This window comes from Danio aesculapii, chromosome 18 (genome assembly GCF_903798145.1).
Source record: "Danio aesculapii chromosome 18, fDanAes4.1, whole genome shotgun sequence".
In the NCBI taxonomy this organism is placed as follows: Eukaryota; Metazoa; Chordata; class Actinopteri; order Cypriniformes; family Danionidae; genus Danio; species Danio aesculapii.
In genome coordinates, this window is record NC_079452.1 from 55,014,576 (window position 1) to 55,033,670 (window position 19,095).

The window sequence follows — 19,095 nt, forward strand, 5'->3', positions numbered from 1 at the left end:
TCTCTTTATAGCTCCCGCATGCCTGCTGTAGTGTACCAGTTCGTTATCATTTTCCCTAATAATCCCGTCTTATCTTGTCCTGCTTATCCCTGCCAGAGCAGCCCAGTTAAGTTTGTTCAGTCAATGTTTTCCCTCTCTGGGTAGTTTTTGTTTGGTTTTTGTTTTATTTTTTAAATGAATAAGCCTATTTTTGTTCATGCATTTGAGTCCTTGCTCCTTTCCCTCACCAACCCTGACAGCTACAGCATCATGTAGTATTAACTGTTGTGAACTTGAGTGTACTTTTTCTACAGTAAACTGTGGTGTATTGTAGTATAATGTATTGTTTATATATAGAAAACTTGGTACAGTTTTGGGTAATTTGTTTTTATTGGTATGTAGTTATTGTACCACATATATTATACTATTACTATAACAAATTAATTCAATTAATTAACTGCAGTTTGGTTCAAAACCACTTAAGCATTTACTATGAATTAGTATAGTTTTTAGGACAGGTTTTTAGGATGATCTTCATATTGAGATTAATTATACAGCTATACCATTTTGCTTGTGCAGATTTTGAAGACCAGTTCTGAGAAAGTGAATGAAGACATCGGATGCCACATGGCAGAAAGGTAAAGCCAAGCGACTGCATGACTATTAAATTCATCATCATCGGTTTACCCTCTTAATCTCACAATATGAGACGGTGAGTGGGGAAATGTCTCATCAATTACTTTGACGGACAACAGAGAAGGAAATGTCAAACTAATGAACCCTGCCATCAAAGTGTAATCTCCACCAAAATTGATTAATTTAGTCTTTGTGGAGTAACCCTGCTCGCCTCGAGCCCAGATAATCGCCCTGCCCCGTCCCAAGGCTGCGGGTAATAATGCAGACAGATGGATATCATGTGGGACACACCAGCAGGTATTCATCTCTCCGTGAAACGCAGAAGAGAAAGACAGGGAGCCACTGGCTGTATTGATGCTGACATCACCTCACCACCTCAAATCATTCTCCAGTCTTCCTCTCCGGATCTCAGATCCCCCCCCGCCCCTGCACCCTGGTTCCTGGCCATTAATAAATCCGTCCGTCTCCCTGTCCCTGCTATTTGAAGCCGGAGTGCCTCGCACTTTCACATACACAGACCGCTCGCAGCGTTGCATCTGTCTGCCGCGGCGTGTGTGCCTGCATTAACGCGCGTGTGCACCACAGAAAGAGAGAGCGAGAGAGAGAGAGTGGCGAGCCAACCAGGAGCTAAAGGGAGAAGGGAAAAGCGAGCGATCGAGAGAAAAAGGGGGAAAGAGAAACGCCGAGTGCATGAGAGCAAGACAAAGCAATGAAATTCATCGGAGCCGTTTACCTCCTGTTCCTCCTCCCTGCTTTAAGCTTCAACAGCAGGTAAGAGCAGATTTACAGCTCTGGCTTTATCTGTCAACACGATCGGTCTGTCTGCCGCGGACACAATAGCTGATTATATTCATCTGTGACAGCCACACTGTTAAAGCCTCTGTCTGTGCTTGAACAAAAATCTCAGGAGAGTGATTGAGACGCTACTGAGAGGAAGGTGAAAGATGCTTAACAGCTCAACTTTTTCCAGCTTCTGCTCTGGGCTTGGCTTGCGCTGCAGACAAAACCGAGACGTTTGCGTTCTGGCTCACAGTGTGAGGGAAATGTGGATTGTGGCGAAGAAGGTGCAAGTTTTTGGGATGCCCGTGCGATTGCAGAAGGCATTGTGTGTGTGTACGTGTGTGTATGTGTGTGTGTATGTGTGTGTTATAGAGCGAGGGGAAGAATTTGAGATGAGGAATAAAGAGAGAAGAAAGGCTAAGCCAGGAGGAGTCTTGCAGAGTCAGGGAGTTTTCAAGGATTGATCATTAATTTAACTACTGATAAAGCTGTGCTTCTTCTTTTCTGAACCCAGAGCACAAGAAAGGTCAGTGAGCTCTCAGCCAAGATTTCAGCTTTGACTCTATCATCTTTGGGGCATTCTTTATGCTCTTTTTGGGCAAATTAAACAACATATTTGTTCTGCAAATACTTCTGCCCTTTAGACTTGTCCAGGGAGTGGTCCTTGAGTACACATGTATGCTTGTGATACAAACATTGATACAGTTTTTAATAATGCACATGCTTTGCCTACTTGAGTTTATAAGTCTACACAATTAGAGTTTAGGAAAAAAAACATATATATATATATTTCTGTTGTACGTTAACCACTGATATAGTCTTAAAATATTTCAAACTCCTTGATATAGTAATATATCCTTTGTACTGAAATTAGACAAAACCAATATTAAATTGGACAGGTAGCCTATGTTTGTGGGAAAAGCCAACAATACATTAAATGAATCAAAATGATTGATTTTTATTTAATGCCAAAATCATTAGAATATTATATAAAGATCATCTTCCATGAATACATTTAGTGCATTTCTGTTTTTTTTTAAATAATATTCTTTGCTAACAACTCATTATTTTATCAATATTATTTTAACCCTCGTATTCAAATAGTTCTATTCAAATTTGTAAATATTGTCTTATCCTAAAAATAAACAGTGGAAACATTATCGATTCATCTTTCAGTTGATGTATAATTGTCAAAACTGAACAATATGACTGGGTTTGTGGTCATGGGTGCTCATTTAAAAAATACAATACAGCAAACACATTTTTCTTTATTAACAATATATTATAAATAATTTTTTAAATGTTCAAATTATTTATAATATTATTGTTATTAATATTAATAATCAATAATGATGAGTCATTTTAGTAAACAGTCATTATAGCTCCATTAATACTTTATAAGGTCACGTTTAAATAACACAGACACTACTAACTACTACTACTAACTACATTATTAATTAACATGTGCTAACTATGAAAAATACCTCCAATGCATTTATTAAAATTAGTTAATATCAATTTCTACATTTTAAAAACATTATTAAAATAATATATATATATATATATATATATATATATATATATATATATATATATATATATATATATATATATATATATATATATATATATATATATATGATCTGAGCATGAACAATAAGGACAACTTTAAAGATGAATAAATACTTTAACAACAGTAATGCCTTCTGTGAGTTAATCTTATTACAAACTATTAGCGTATTGTAAAGTGGTATCACAATTGCTTGCAATATATTTTAACTGTTTTAGGCTTTTTCTATTACAATTGTAAATATTATTTAAATTATATCCATGTACTCCTCTGATCACAGTCCAAAAGTTATACGATCAAATCAAAGGTTCTTGAATAAAGTATGCTAATGGGGTTATCTTTTAACTTGACAAGAAATTAATCTCACTTGCTTTTACTTAATGTAAGGCATTTATCAAGACCAGTCTCTGTGAGTCACATCTTTAGATTCTCATTAGGCCAGTGTCAAACATGCATTTGAACTTTCTTTTCAAATTCTGAGACAAATTTTTCAACACAAGCCAAGATTTGACTGCTCTGAGCATTCCCCAGGTGATGACACCTTTGATGTTTTGCTGTGCAAATAAATCTTTCTGTATCAGAACACATTTAATGTATATACAGTGTTTATTTATTTGTTTTTTACATCTCTTGACATTGTTTATGCACATGGTAGGCACAACTTGAATTTTTTTCAAGGGACCCGTTTTATCATGATTTATCTTGGGAATCAAACCTATGACCTTGTGCTGCCTCTTTGAGTGATTTTTGAGCTCATATTAAAGTGAAAACATTTATTTGTTTTAACAATGTTAGCTTTTAGCTTTTAAGATATAATTCTATTCATCTGTTATTGCTGAAGCACCAAAGATGATTTAAAATGGCACATGGTCACACTCCTAACCATAAAGATACAGTGCAGCGAGGCGTAAAAGCAGCAACCAACAGTGACTCAAGTGGTGTAAAAAATGGCACTTGCCCTAATTTTCCCTGATTTCCCCCAGACTGAGCATTATTATTTCACAGCAGTCTATTTTATTTTTGTCTGTTGTGATACTCTATATTTGTGTGTTTATGTATTTTAAACATCATATTATAGGTGTTGTGTGTAAGTTTTTGACTTTTCTAAAAATATAATATGTGTTCAGATCTTTAAGAAACATGCTAAGTGAACAAGCTTATCTGAAAAACAATGTAAAGATCCTTAGTTTCCTTGGAAAATGTACATTCTGTGTTTACTTTGTTTCTGTCTGTTTAACTCCACCCACTGCCACTTTACCCAATCAAATTTCAACATCCTGGATTGCCTTAGTAGAAAACACAGCATACTGTATTTCATTTCAGTCATGAAGGCTGTTTCAGTATATGGGGCGCAGCTGAAAATGCGAGGACAGCAGCAGCCTCTTAAATGAGATGCAGATTAAAAGTTATGAAAATCCATTTGAGGTGTTTTTTTAATCAGCAAATATTATAATTAATACAAATGTAAACATTAGCTGAGCAGCTTACATTGTAAAGGTCGATCATCAGGGATGCTTGCTCCAATCTGGTAACCTGCAATTACGTGGAGTCATCAGAGGAGGAGCCGAGTGAAAAAAAACCCTCTCCAATGTTTTGAATTTGGACTGCAATACCTAGTTCAACCACTAGTCAAGCCTACACTTTAAAAAAATCCTGGTTGCCTGACATTTTTAAGCTGAATTAAATTAACCTCATGAACTTATTGAACTTATACTGTAATATGTTAAACAGCTTGCGTAACATAAGTTATAACATGATTAACTTAATTTAATAATTCACAATGAACTAAAAACATATGCTGTCATGACTGATTGCTCATATAATTTTTTACAGAGTACATACAATACTGCCCCTTTATTTTAATTGCTGGTAATAATCTTGCACAATATGTGTACACTGTAAAAATAGCAAATAATTAGCAAATAACTAGCAGCAGTTTGATGAATTTTGTGATTCATGTGTGTTTTTCTGTTAATTTATGTTTTCAAATTGCATTACTGAACGTACATTTGAACTAGAATAGTTTAACAATATGACTTTTAAAGATTTATTTGAAGGTTGACAAAATATATGTTTTTTAATGTAAACTACTGTACAAAAACAAGTAATGAGCTGAAAGTACTTATTTTACTAAAATTTCTTCAAAAAAAGTCCCACAATGCAGTTCAAAAACAAACAGACTGAAAACACCAGTGAAATTACAGACAAACTAACAATATATATTAAGAACATCTAAATTTCCAATTATTAATAAGTGTAGAAATTTCATTTTTAAATGTTAAAAGCATAGCACTACATTTTGTGTTGTTTCCTTTCATTTTTCCTTCCTTCAGATACTCTCTTTAAAAAGACGGTCATAAAATATGTGTGCGTGGCTCTCATTTAGAGACCCAGAATCCCAGCTCAGCAGTAAACCACTTTCTCACAATCTACACCAACATTTCATCAATTCTGCTTACTGGTCTGCAAAGCTCAACAGACAAGTGTATTGAACTACACATGTATAAATCAGCAAGCCGTACTATTCAGCATTTTGGACTGTACAGAGAGATGATTACATTATGCTGCATAAGCATTTGATGTTTAGGGGAACCTACTCCAAGAAGAACTGTACTGAACAATTTCATCAGAGCCTCATAAGTAGCGCAGAAATGGCTAGATGAGGTAAGACGCTGCCTATTTGAAGTAATTGAATTCTTCCACAGCCACATGTGCATGACATGCCTGGGTGTGGGTGATGAATAGGTCACGCTATGGCTGATGAATGAATTGGGAACTTCATTTGAAAGGGCAAGCGCGACCTTGCCACACGCCCATAAAACACAGTGAATCCTGGACAGTGAAAGAAAATTACCATTAATGCATGTGTAAATTTTCAACACCCTAGCTTTACATAAGCATTGGGGTTTGTGCATGTTACACTCTATAAATCATTGCTTTGGTCATACATCACTGCATGTGCCAGAACTTTTCATGCATTCATACAAGGCCATACATTTCTCATGGAATCTTGTAGATGTGTGAATATTTTGAGTCAGGTATGAATAATAGATGTTAATGGTAAAGAAGGTTTAAAATAAATTATCACAGCTGTTTTCTTTTTGTATATTTATATGAATTGTATCTGTTAATACTATGTATTTTCCTTTTCTATCATTTGCTTAAAAAAAAGAATTATATTTCATTTTAACCACTATAGAGACATCCATCAGACTCCAAAATAAGTCTCCATGAGAAAAGCGCTCTTGGTGGGGATGAAATAACGGTAAAACTTTATTTTGATGGTCCGTTTGAGTATTAGTAGACTGTCTGCTTAATATCTGTTGACACAGACATTTAACTGACTATAAGAAACTTTCAGCCTGATCTCACGGTGTCGATTTTTAAAAAAAGGAGGCGTGGCACCCAACCCCACCCCTAAACCCAACTGTCATTGGGGGATAAGCAAATTGTACTAAATTGTACAAATTAGATCGTATGAATTCATACGAATTAGCCACTAAACCAAAAAGTTACGAATTGCCGTGAGACTGTGTTAGAAACTTTGCAAGTACATGTCAACTTACACTAACCCCACCCCTAACCCCTAAACATTTATTCATTCATTCATTCATTTTCTTTTCAGCTTAGTCTCTTTATTAATCTGGGGTCGCCACAGCAGAATGAACCGCCAACTTACCCAGCACATGTTTTACGCAGCGGATGCCCTTCCAGCTGCAACCCATCTCTGGGAAACATCCAAATTAATAAAACTACTGTAACATTTCCACTGCAACAAATTAGCAAACTAAGCAATATGTTTTTTGGTCTGTAGATGGAACTTTTTTTACCGTATATATGACAGATTCAACAAGATACTGGAAATATTTCTAAGAGATTTTAGCCCATATTGACATGCTGCACATTCATGATGCAGGTGCACATCCAAAGGCGCTCTATTGGATTGAGATCTGGTGACTGTGAAGGCCATTTGAGTACAGTGAACTCATTGTCATGTTCAAGAAACCAGTCTGAGATGATTCATGCTTTAAGACATGCTGGATTATCACTGCATTATCCTGCTGGAAGTAGCCATCAGAAGATGGGTACACTGTGGTCATAAAGGGATGGACATGATCAGCAACAATACTTAGGTAGGCTGTGGCATTGACACGATGCTCAATTGGTACTAATGGGCCGAAAGTGTGCTGAAATATCCCCCACACCATTACACCACCACCACCACCAGCCTAAACTGTTGTTACAAGACAGGATGGATCCACGCTTTCATGTTGTTAATGCCAAATTCTGACCCTACCATTCAAATGCCACAGCATAAATCGAGTCTCATAAGACCAGGCAATGTTTTTCCAATCTTCGATTGTCCAATTTTGGTGAGCCTGCGCGAATTGTAGCCTCAGTTACCTGTTCTTAGCTGACAGGAGTAGTACCCGGTGTGGTCTTCTGCTGCCCTTTGCTCAGCCGCCTCAAGGTTGTATGTGTTGTGTGTTTAGGGATGCTTTTCTGCGTACCTCAGTTGTAACGAGTGGTTATTTGAGTTACTGTTGCCTTTCTATCAGCTCGAACCAGTCTGGCTATTCTCCTCTAACGGGAGATGCCTCTGGCATCAACAAGGCATTTGCATGCACAGAACTGCTGCTCACTGGATATTTTCTCTTTTTCAGACCATTCCCTCTAAACCTTAGAGATGGTTGTGCATGAAAATCCAAGTAGTTCAGCAGTTTCTGAAATACTCATATCAGCCCGTCGGGCACCAGCAACCATGCCACATTGCAGCAGATCATCTTGACTATGTCTACATGCCTAAATGCATTGAGTTGCTGCCGTGTTGGGTGATTAGAAATTTGCGTTAATGAGCAGTCAGACAGGTGTACCTAATAAAGTGGCCAGTGAGTGTACATACATATATATATATACATAAACATCTGTAAACATAAAACATGTTGTTTTTTCTTCTGCCAAAATGACATGTTAAAAACTTAACATGTTAAACTACATTATTTTTAATATCAAGAAGCTTGTCTGAAGTTTGTATGGTTTGTGTTCAGATAAGAGGTTTGCACAAGAGATAATGTAAGCTGTGCAAAATTTTAACTTTGGTCAACGCTGGACATGTTCTATTTGCTCTGCTAAATTAGAATTACTAAAACTAAATAGAAACTAAACAAATAAAAAAAACGAAATAGAAATGTGTTGACAAAATAAAAACTAAAACTAACAAAACCATTAATAATGAAACTAACTAAAATTTAACTGAAATTAACAGCAAATTTAAAAATACTACTGAAAGAAAAACTAATTTTAAACTATAATAACCTTGGCTGGAAGTTCCATCTCTGAAACTATCAAATAGATGAAAAAAATCTAAACAACTGCATCCACTACAATGTTTTTCAAACTACATGTACGATGAGTTTAGTCCTCCGCTTAACACTCACTGCAGGCAGAGTGACACACATGGGTGAAAAAGCTGGAAGAGTACTGTTATCAGTAGAATATTGCACTCAACTCCCAGAAACAACAGTGATACGGTATGTATATACATATAATATTATTTAAAAATTATAAACATGTCAAGGAACCATGAAAAGATTTATCAGTATGTCTACAAAGATAACAAGCAATGACAGTTTTCAGAAATTCCTGAACACCAAATCATAATTAAAAAATAATTGCAGCATGTATTTCAAAGATATAACATTCTTAAATCTACTAACCCTTCTAAACAGTATATAATAGTTCAGCTAAAAACAAAATTAAATTGTATCATAATTTACTTATAATTTACAGAACTTTCTCTGTTCTCTGTAGGCTAGTACTGTTTATGTATTCAGTCAAAGTCAGTGAGGTTCTGAACAACACTGCATCCCCATTGACTTTTATTTTATAGACAAAGAAATGGATGTTGCATAATTTATCCATTCATTTTTTTTGGCTTAGTCCATTTATTAATCAGGGTTTGCCACAGCAGAATGAACCGCCAACTTATCCAGCATATGTATTCCGCAGCGGATGCCCTTCCAGCTGCGACTCATGTTGTATAATTAAAGTGTAAAATAGAAAGTTTCCCAGTACTGGGTTGCAACAGGAAGGGCATCCGCTGCATAAAACAAATGCCAGAGTAGTTGTCGATTTATTCTGTGTTGATGACCCCTGATAAATCAGGGACTAAGCTGAAGGAAAATTAATGAATGAAATATAAAGAAAGTAAAAAAAAAACATACATCACTGATATGCGCAGTGCAGTGATTTAATCAGTTTTTATCTCAGATTAAAAAGCAAAACCATTGAGACATTTGTTGTTCCACAGAAGAGAAGTTGTATACATTAGGTTTGAACAACAGGAGAACGAATCTATGATGACGGCATCAAAATCTTAGCCGTGAACTCTCCGTTTAACATGTTACTTTAGACTTTGATTGAGCGATCAATTCCAGAACATGTCTGTAAAAAGTTTTAACATCTGCTCGGATAAGTTGTTAAACGTCTCTTTATCACATCCTCTATGCTGTGGCTCCGGGTTTTGGTTCCCCGGCTCAAGTGGCTTAGTTCACTGTTACAACTGTCAGTGCTTTTCAGTTCCGCTCGCATGCCTGCAGCGTCTCCCTCAGGATCGCAGTCTCTCTCTCTGATGACTCAAACTTTGATGTAGGGAACCGTGGCAGCCTCTTCTGCCAAAACTTTGCCTCCAGTGAAGCGACTGAAATGTCAAAAAAGAGCATTTGCAAAGGTATAAATGTAAGACGAAAGGTGGGGAACTCCCATTTTAAACCTAGATCAAGAGCGGCAGGATAAGGTCATGTAATTGCTCATGTGCTTTTTTTCCACCCTTGCAGGATCCTCTCTTTTGTTTTTATCAGGCAAAGCCTCGGAGGCAGCGGTGTCATGTCGGAAAATGACTGGGAAGACAAACTCATTGCGGTGAGGATCGATGACACAGTGGCTGGTGGGAGGGGGTCATATGTCTCATAGCCGTGCTCTATGGGCTCGATCATTACCCATAAATCTCGTGTTTTAATGGCTTGAACATTCTTGCTGATATCCTTGCGCTCCCGCAACTGGGATGCGATAAAATATTCCATTCTTGCTTTGTGTGAATAATGACCTTGAATGATGCTTTATGGTTGCCATGGAAACCCTGATTGTTCCCTTGATAGGAGTCGTTCTCGTCAGCGAGCGCACTAGCAGAATTTGCTGTGAACACACTGATGAGTGATGGTTATGTGGTTCAGTTTCATATGTGCACTTGGTTTTGTTGAGTGAAACTGGCATGCTGCTTTGTGCAAACGAAGATAATGTAACTTCTGATTCTGGTTAACTCGGTTAACCAACTGACTTTCTTAGAAAAGATGTTTTGAAGAAAACTTTGTACATTCAGTGAAAGTCAGCTGGGTTCAGAATAACACTGTATACCCATAGATTTTTTTAATAGTTTCTGAAAATAAAGGTACAAACACTGTCACTACAGTGGTACTTTTTTAAATAATACACTTCTGTAGTTTTTAGGGAACTAATGCTCTCTAAAAATTGCCGGGTTATTTAACCCAAATCTGAGTAAAATATGAACAAACCAATACATTGGGTAACTCCAGCCACTGCCAGTTTATCCAATTATTTAGCCAGAGTTTCATTTCAGCATTAATAGCTGGAATGTTGCTGTCATCAATCTGGCAACCTATGTGTGCATCATGTTGGAGCAGGAGGGGACACTATTTTGTAATCCAGGCTCATTCTGAAAACGTACCGCTATATACATTGTTGGAGAGCGCCAAATACGTCGCAGGAAATACAGATTTTGTTTTCGCAAATCCACCAGAGGCCGCTGTGTACGCTTTTTCAGATCTTAAATTTCCCTCGCGAGTGCCATTCGCACCTGCTGTTCTTGTGTAAATCCACCAGATGCCGCTGTCGACTGACTGACTGACTGATTGACTGATCGATCCTCTTTCCCTGAACCCAACCATTAGTATTTTCAAAAGAACTGATTGACCTGCCCATCCTCTTCTCTAAACCCAACTGACAGTTTTAAAAAGCAATTAGCTTTAAAAAGAAAAGCCCGAACCTGATTTTTACCACATTCACACCCTGTTATTTACTCGTTTATTTTATTTTTTGGCTTCTGTTTTTGTCATGCCCACTTTTTAGAACCAGTCTTCGCTGGACACAAATTTTGTCATCATGGTCAACTCCTTTCTGTGTCTCAAGTCCGCCGATGTACATGGCGAGCTAATACACAAACTGGTTACAACGGGAAAGCCATCCATATGGCGGTAACCGGTCAGCTGGTAAGCATGAAAAGGAACAGCATCATACCCATGTATCGTTCGTTTTTAAAGATGAAATGCAACCATACGTACTTCTGGCTACATACTTTGCGATCTCCAAAAATGTATAAAGGGCTACGTTTTCAGAATAAGCCTATGTTGCTATTTTGAATTTGGACAGCAATACTACACAATACTACACTACACACGTGACAATCCTACATCCTGGACCTTTAATGTAAAAAATAAAAGATGGTTTTGTCAATTTTTCCCCAAATTTGAGTTTTAAAAACCCAGCATTTTAGAGTGATATATATATATATATACATATCAGATATATATCACACTGAACACACTGATGAGTGACTGTCATGTGGACTAGGTTTCTCATGTGGTTTTAGTTTTGCTAGTGAAACCTGCATGCCACTTTGTGCAGATAATGTAGCTTCTAATTCAGGTTAACCTAGTTTCAAACTTCTGAATTGTTTCTTTTTGCTCCCGTTTTTTGTTCTCGTCTAGTCTTGTCTCTCCACTTCGGCAGCATCCTGGGGGTTAAACCTCTGAAATCTGAAAATATCCAGCCTGACGCACTGGCTTTAATCTGACAGCCTCTCCCCGTATGTGTCACTGATAGATTTCTAAAGAATAAGGAGCTGCTGTGGCTATATCTCAAGCTTGTGTTGGGAGTGGAGAGGAGCACGTGGCAGGCTAGAGAATAGAACAGATTTGCTGGCAGATCCAGAGGTGCCCATGCGTGACCGCGCCCAGAGTGCTTGGCATCGCGAGTGGTAAATGGAAAAGGTCCAACATTATTCTGTGCTCACCTGCGTGATGCATGGCAGCCACCTCACAGACCTCTTTCTCTGCTCGGGTCACATCTGTTATGTGCACTGGGAGATTTCTATTAGAAACTGTGATTACTTTTTAGCTTTATTTATGATTTGACATTCCTTTAATTCATTTTTTTTCCAGATGCAGGAACATTGTTATATTGTTCAAAAATATTTTGGGTTCAGCCCAACAACATTGTGGAATAAATGTGCTTGGTTAGCATTTGTTAACCAATCAGAATCAACCCGCCAACAAAGATTTAGTTTAACATTAGTTAATATACCAACAAACTATTAGCAATGTGATTTTAACAGCATTCATGCACTTTTATTAGTTTTAGTTACATAATAAAAGTACAATCATTAATTGCTTATTTGTGTTGTAGTGTAGGAAATACAACTTTTGATCTTAAAATATCTACAGTTTACATCAACAACAATAAAGAAATGCTAAGTTTTATTTTAGGTTGGTTATTTTAGGTAGGTAGGTAGGTAGGTAGGTAGGTAGGTAGATAGATAGATAGATAGATAGATAGATAGATAGATAGATAGATAGATAGATAGATAGATAGATAGATAGATAGATAGATAGATAGATAGATATTTCTATAGTCATCACCATACATAGTATGCATTAATGAGGAACAGAACTGTTATTGTAGGATTGACAATATGTTTTATGCTAGTGTGATGTTTGAAGTGGGATTTGACGAGAAGCCAATCAGAAGAAGAGATTCTCCAGAGATGCTCTGAATGCACAGACAATGGGATAAGTGTGAGGCTCTGCATGCAGATGGGGTTAGATTAGGAGAGGTGTCCTGTGCTCTTGGCCTGAAAGAGAGTAAAAATTGAAATTCGAGAAGCATACTGTAATCAGAAAGCCATGGCAACCAAGCAGGCTGTCAGATAGCCACAAAGTAAATTAACAATAAACAGAGCCTTGCTATGCCATGGCAACATTAAGACACCTGGTGAGGAAGATTACCACTCAGGCCGTTTATGAGAAATGTCAACATTACAGTTGCTTCCATTTGGACCATCGGTGTCAGGGACATTTTCTGCTTGATCAGAAAATATTTAGCAGTACGTAAACAAAAGGTATAATATGACATCTCCGAGAGTTGATGTCAAAATTAAAGCTTTTTGGTGGTAGTATCAATATGTTGGGCTTCATTTTATTTATAAGCTGGTGTGCTCCAAAGCAGTGACAAAATTCACATTTAGAAGATATAAGCATTCAAAATCTGCAGTCTTTATATTCCGCCAATATAGATTCATGACGTTACCTCAAACGTAATGTTTGTCTTCACATTCTGAAAAATCAAATAGTATCTGAATTGTCCTGCCTCTTATAAGAGATAACCCAGCATTGTTACTGAAGGTTTACCTAAACACATGCAGATATTAGAAAATAGTAACTGGTAGCAGCACAGTGTTGATCTAAACCCTTCTACATCTATTAGTCATACAAATGAGGGGAGTAATCCCAATATCCAGGATGGTGAAATGTGCAGTGCGCATATACAGTACACTCACCTCTATGGCAAGCCCCGAGGGGAGGAAATGCACTACGCACACAAATACAGTCAACATAAAGACAACTAGGACTTTAAAAATTAGGTCTGTTGTATACAGTTGCAGTTTTCTATTTAGTGTACTTCACACCCTCACACTGTATAGGGGATAAACACTTCAGACAGTGTAAATATGCCGTCCATTGGAGCGAATGAAGCCTTATTTTGTGTTAAAGTCACACAGACTGCTGCAGTACATCAACAGCACAGAGCAGATCATACGTGTGAAGGTCAATTTATACTTTTGCATCAAGTCCACGTGGTTGGTTTAGTGTAGCCTTTGCACAGTCCCAATCCCATACCCATTCCCATACTGCCATTCCAGACATGGACATGCACCTTGAATTCTAGTTATGTATGTAAATGTACGTAAACAGTTGGATATGTATCAGTATATTAGATCTTTAGAACAATACTTCCTAGGTAGCAAAACAATACTAATGCTCACAAATATTGTATCAAAGTCAAAAATATCAAAGTTATTCTTTGGATTTCTTGCTGCTGTTACACTTATGTCTGGATTCTTCAGTCGCCTCTCCTGAACTTTTTATCTTCTAGCTCAGTTGTCCTCATCCTGTATAGATAAGAAATTTTCCTTAGACAACACTCTCAGAAATAAAGGTACGCAAGCTGTCACTGGGGTGGTACCTTTTCAAAAGGTACAAATTTGTACCTAAAAGGTCCATATTAATACCTTAAGGGTACATATTAGTACATAAAAACTACAAAAGTGTTCCTCTTAATTTTTTTAGGTATTATTATTTACTTTTGAGGTACCAATTTGGCCCCTTTAAGTACAAATGTGTACCTTTTAAAAAGGTACCACCCCAGTGACAGCTCACGTTCCATTATTTCTGAGAGTGTAGGGCATGAAATGATGCTGTTTATACTAATTATACTTGACTGCATGTATTCTAACAACATACATTGTACAACACTTACAAAGTAAAGTCAATTCTAACGTTTTATGTGTCTGACATGCACCTAGCAATAAATATAACATCCCAATGTCGCAGAGTGCAAGATGGGTGCGAAGTAGGGCCATATTTTGTTTTGTGTTCACTTTATGGTTAAAGTTGTTGAACGTTTAGTGGTTCAAACTACTATTTCTGAGAAAACTACTACATTTTTGTACTCAGTAATATTAATATTAGTAATTTGTTCCTTTACACTACTGACAATAATCACTTCACTTCATGATTTGATTGGTTGGCTTGGTAGGAGTGAAGAGGGCAGAGAGCCATGGGAGCAGAGCAAGGCCGGTGGTGGTGGTGGGTACAAGTTTCAAGTAATGCAGATGAGCTCTGGATGGATACGTTTGTTAGGTGTTTTTTAATTTTTTTTATTAAAGTTGCTGAACGTTTCTTCCTTGAATTAGTGTGAGTATGTGTTTTATATACAGTAGCATCAAACGCATTTCCAGAATAACTCAACTTGGGCATAGAAACTTGACAAAGAAGAACATGGAAACCCCACCACCTTGGAGCATTTTGGAAGTGTTATTGCAGAGCAACACAGACAGAATCCAGGCAGAAGTATAAATCTTCACAACGATGTTGGCTACAAAGGTATGCACCGTGGGGTACAGCGATCACTCCATGAAGAAGTATAAATCAGCTTTCAGATGTTCTTTAGTTCAATGACTCTGACTGACAGAGCGGTGATAAAAACTAAATGCTATTGGCTATTTATAAAAAGTCGAGGAGCTACTTTATAGTTCTGCCCTCTCTTCCTGTTTCAGCTGAAGTTACGTCACAAATCTGCATCATAAAAGCTTTGAACAAATCTGGGCATTTCTAGGCACTTCAGGGGACCATTAAAGACTCCGGCTTTTAAAATCCAACAGTGAAACAAGCATCATTTTTGCCTTCCTGAGCTCATCACTTAAACTGTGGCACGACCTTCATGACACCTGGTGTTTCCAGAGCGCCTGATGATGACTAATGGCCTGAAAAGAAGGTGAACGGTTGGGAGTAATGAATAAAAGATACATGCGATGTGCTTTTATTTTTGAAAAATGTTCAGAAATGCATGAACAAGCAGGAAAGTAGGCTATGTTTATGCACAGCTTTGGTTGAATATTGATAGTCCTGAGAGTAATGTAAATGTGTTTTATGTGCCTTTAAGTTAGAAATCGTGTCAACATCTTGTGAAACAAATTTAAATGGGAACAAAGACAAAAAAAGCACAGAAACTGTTTAATAAAGTGATGGGGATTGGGGACTGTCACACATAATGTAATTGCAAGATTTAAAATGTGTGTCCTGCACTAACTGTCTTCGTTTTTATGCCATCTGTGCCAGCTTGCTATCGAGGAACAAATACCAGACACACAACTACTGAATGTACATATATTTGAATATGATTTTATACTCTTTTGAGTTATAAATAGTGTGTGATCTTGGGCTTTGTTGCAGCGTTTGCTCATTTCCAATTCAAATCAGAATGTCAACAGTTTATTAACATTACAGTTTGAAACTAAATGTAGAAAATCATGTAAATAACTTCAATAGCATAGTCTGTGGTATTTGTCTTTACACCATGAATTGATGTTGTATTTCTGATAAACTCAGTAAACCAGTGGCATTTTTAATCATCTGTATATTGTGTGCTTAAAATGTTTGTAGGATTTGTATTCTTTTTGAAAATATCCAGCTTGATGAATAGTCAGTCGTGTAAAGTAACAAATTACAAATACCCAAACTACTTTAATTGAGTAGTTTTTCTAGAAAACTGTAATTTACTAAGTAGTTTTACTTTCCCTTGAATACATTTTTATTGCAGGATTGGTACTTTTACTCAATTACTTTCCTACAACCTGCAGTCTCTACTTTATTAATTCCTGTCCATTGGGATTAGAAAAATCAGTCCTGCGATTACTGTCCAGTCAAATCATAGAAAGTAAATCGCATCATACTGACTTACCTTAAGACATGCAGCAAACTGTTTGGAAGCATTAAAAGTGTCCAAGATACTTTACACGCAATGACCCAGAGACTGTTTAGACTGAATGAGAAGATGACGGATGTTTACTGTATGATGATCAAAATGGCCTTAAGCCAGAGATGCCCAAACTAGGGCTTGCAGGCCAAAGTTGGCCCATGGTAACCTTTGATTTGGCCCACCATCCTATCTGAGAAAAGAGGGAGAATGATGGTGATGGTTTAGAGATTGTCATTTCATTTTATGTAGCCTTTCAGTTGTTTTATTGTTAAGCTTAATGATATTAAATGTTTCAATTTAAAGTGGTTTGAATTAATCAGATTTAGTTTAAAATGTACATACTGTCACCTGGTGCATAGAAGACATTGCAGAGATGTTGGTGAACGAATCAATGTAATGTAATGTAATGTAATGTAATGTAATGTGTATTTATATAGTGCATATAGCAAATCAAGGCAAAGGCAGATTGTGCTTGACGAGTGTATTCATCATTGAAACGTGTGATTAATTTTTTTATTGGATTTAATTGTTAGTCATAATTAAAACAATATTCTGCATAAGGTAATATGATCCAAAGTAATGTTTTCTATTTATTTATAAATATCACAAAATGAATTAGAAAATTACCCCTTGCAAACTTAATGTAAAATAGTTTTGTATGTTTATTTTCTGCCCACAGCACTCAATGATATTTGGTTTTTGGCCCTTCATACGAAAAAATTTTGGCCACCCCTGCCTTAAACATTAACCAAAGGCACTACAGAATGGCACATTTACTCACACACACAGAGACGCACAAATTACATGTAAACTCATCAACTATCCCCAGCGTAATACCCACTACTCTGTTCTCTTGAGTACTTTTAACAGAGCTATTTCTTACTCATACTTTTAGTAATATTTACAATGGATACTTTACCTCTACAATTTTGGGCAAGTAATGGTACTTTTACTTTTTTCAATACTGTTCCCACCACTGCGTTTACATTTTTTGCTTGGAGTGCAAAAGGTTTTGAGTTCAAATCTTTTGTGATATACAGCATTTTTTTGTAAGTAACAGTACTGTATGTTACTGAATGTGCATCCACATTGGAAGTACTGTGCACATGGAGAACGTTGCCACAACCTCAGCAAACAGTAAGCACATTCAAAAACACACTAACAGCATGAGAGCTCCTGCTTTCTCCTCAGATACACCCCTGCTGGAGGCTGTTTTTCCTTTCATAACAGAAAAGCTTTCAGAAAGAGGTGTGAATAAAATCGGCAAAAGCAGCGAAATCCTCCATTATTCAGTATAGATCAGTGGTGTGCAGTGAAATGAGGAGGAAAAGTGTTTTCTCATCATTTTTGTGTTTGTTTCAAAATAACTAGAACCGAGTAACAAATGCTATATTTTGTTTGTTATTTATGGTTGTCATGTTATTCCTATATATTTACAAGATTTAATTTGCTGCACAGGTTTCCCTGGAATCAGTCTATGAGTGTTTCAGTTCAAAATACCTCACATATTATTTATTATCCCATGCTCAAAAAGGCCTTTTTTGGGGGGTGAAAGTAAAAACATACAGTCTTCATGTTTTTTATGCAAATGAGCTGCTGCTCCCTGCTCACTTTGCAGAAAGAGGCAGAGAGTTCATAACTCATGCTTCAGTTGCACCAGCAATAACAAACAAAACATCTACATGTATTTTAACTCCATGACTGTCACTGTCCTCCCAACAGGATTCGTAAGTTTACTTCACTATATTGCAATTAAATCCTATTTAAAAATTTTATCTATTAATAATGAACTATATTGAAAAGCTCCAACATATGTTGACCACAGTTTTTTTTTTCCAGGAATATTAATAGGTTAAAACCCATTTACTCTATTGCGAGACCAATTTAACTTAAAATTGTAAACCATAATATTGTAGTCTAAACATAAAGTAATCATGACAAGCTATATACTGTTTGAAAGCTTAAAAAGTTAGGGTTAGTTTTCATATGTAGTTTTTGTTAGATATTACTGAGCAATGGTTATTTATTCCACTGTGGTGACCCCAGATTAATAAAGCAACTAAGCCGAAAAGAAAATGAATGAATGAATGGTTATTTATTGATTTGCTACAAATATATTCACCAGGGTATTTTTGTACAGGGATGCACATTTTTAGAGACCTCAAAATACAACACATTTAATAATTTTAGAAAACAATGGTATGTTTTCAATATTATGAAAAAAGTAAATATTTTAGTTTGTGGTGCAGTGCTAACTATACCACATATGACACAGTTTTAAAATGTTTGTAGAGGCTGAATTCACATCAAATTTAAATTAAAATTAAGTACCAACAAACTGCCTATGCTAGTCTAAAATTGGATGTCTACTTTACAAATATTGTGAAAATATTAACAAAATATGGTTCATATAGCTGAAGCCATAAAGAGACATAGGGGGTATGCTTACTGTATATGGTCACCAATGGAAATGTACTGTAAGATCATCTGGGAGTGATGTTTTGTACTGTGCTCAATTA

At 36.5% G+C, this 19,095-nt stretch overlaps 1 protein-coding gene across 2 annotated transcripts in view; it reads left to right on the forward strand.

The window, feature by feature from the left end:
• The first annotated feature begins 1,084 nt into the window (after window positions 1-1,084).
• The window catches only part of luzp2 (leucine zipper protein 2), a 256,529-nt gene continuing 238,518 nt past the window's right edge, over window positions 1,085-19,095 (forward strand). For both annotated transcript variants that reach the window (XM_056478281.1, XM_056478283.1), the window contains exon 1: window positions 1,085-1,386. In XM_056478281.1, the coding sequence (XP_056334256.1) occupies window positions 1,325-1,386 (62 nt within the window). In that variant the 5' untranslated portion in view covers window positions 1,085-1,324. The remainder of the gene's footprint in view (window positions 1,387-19,095) is intronic.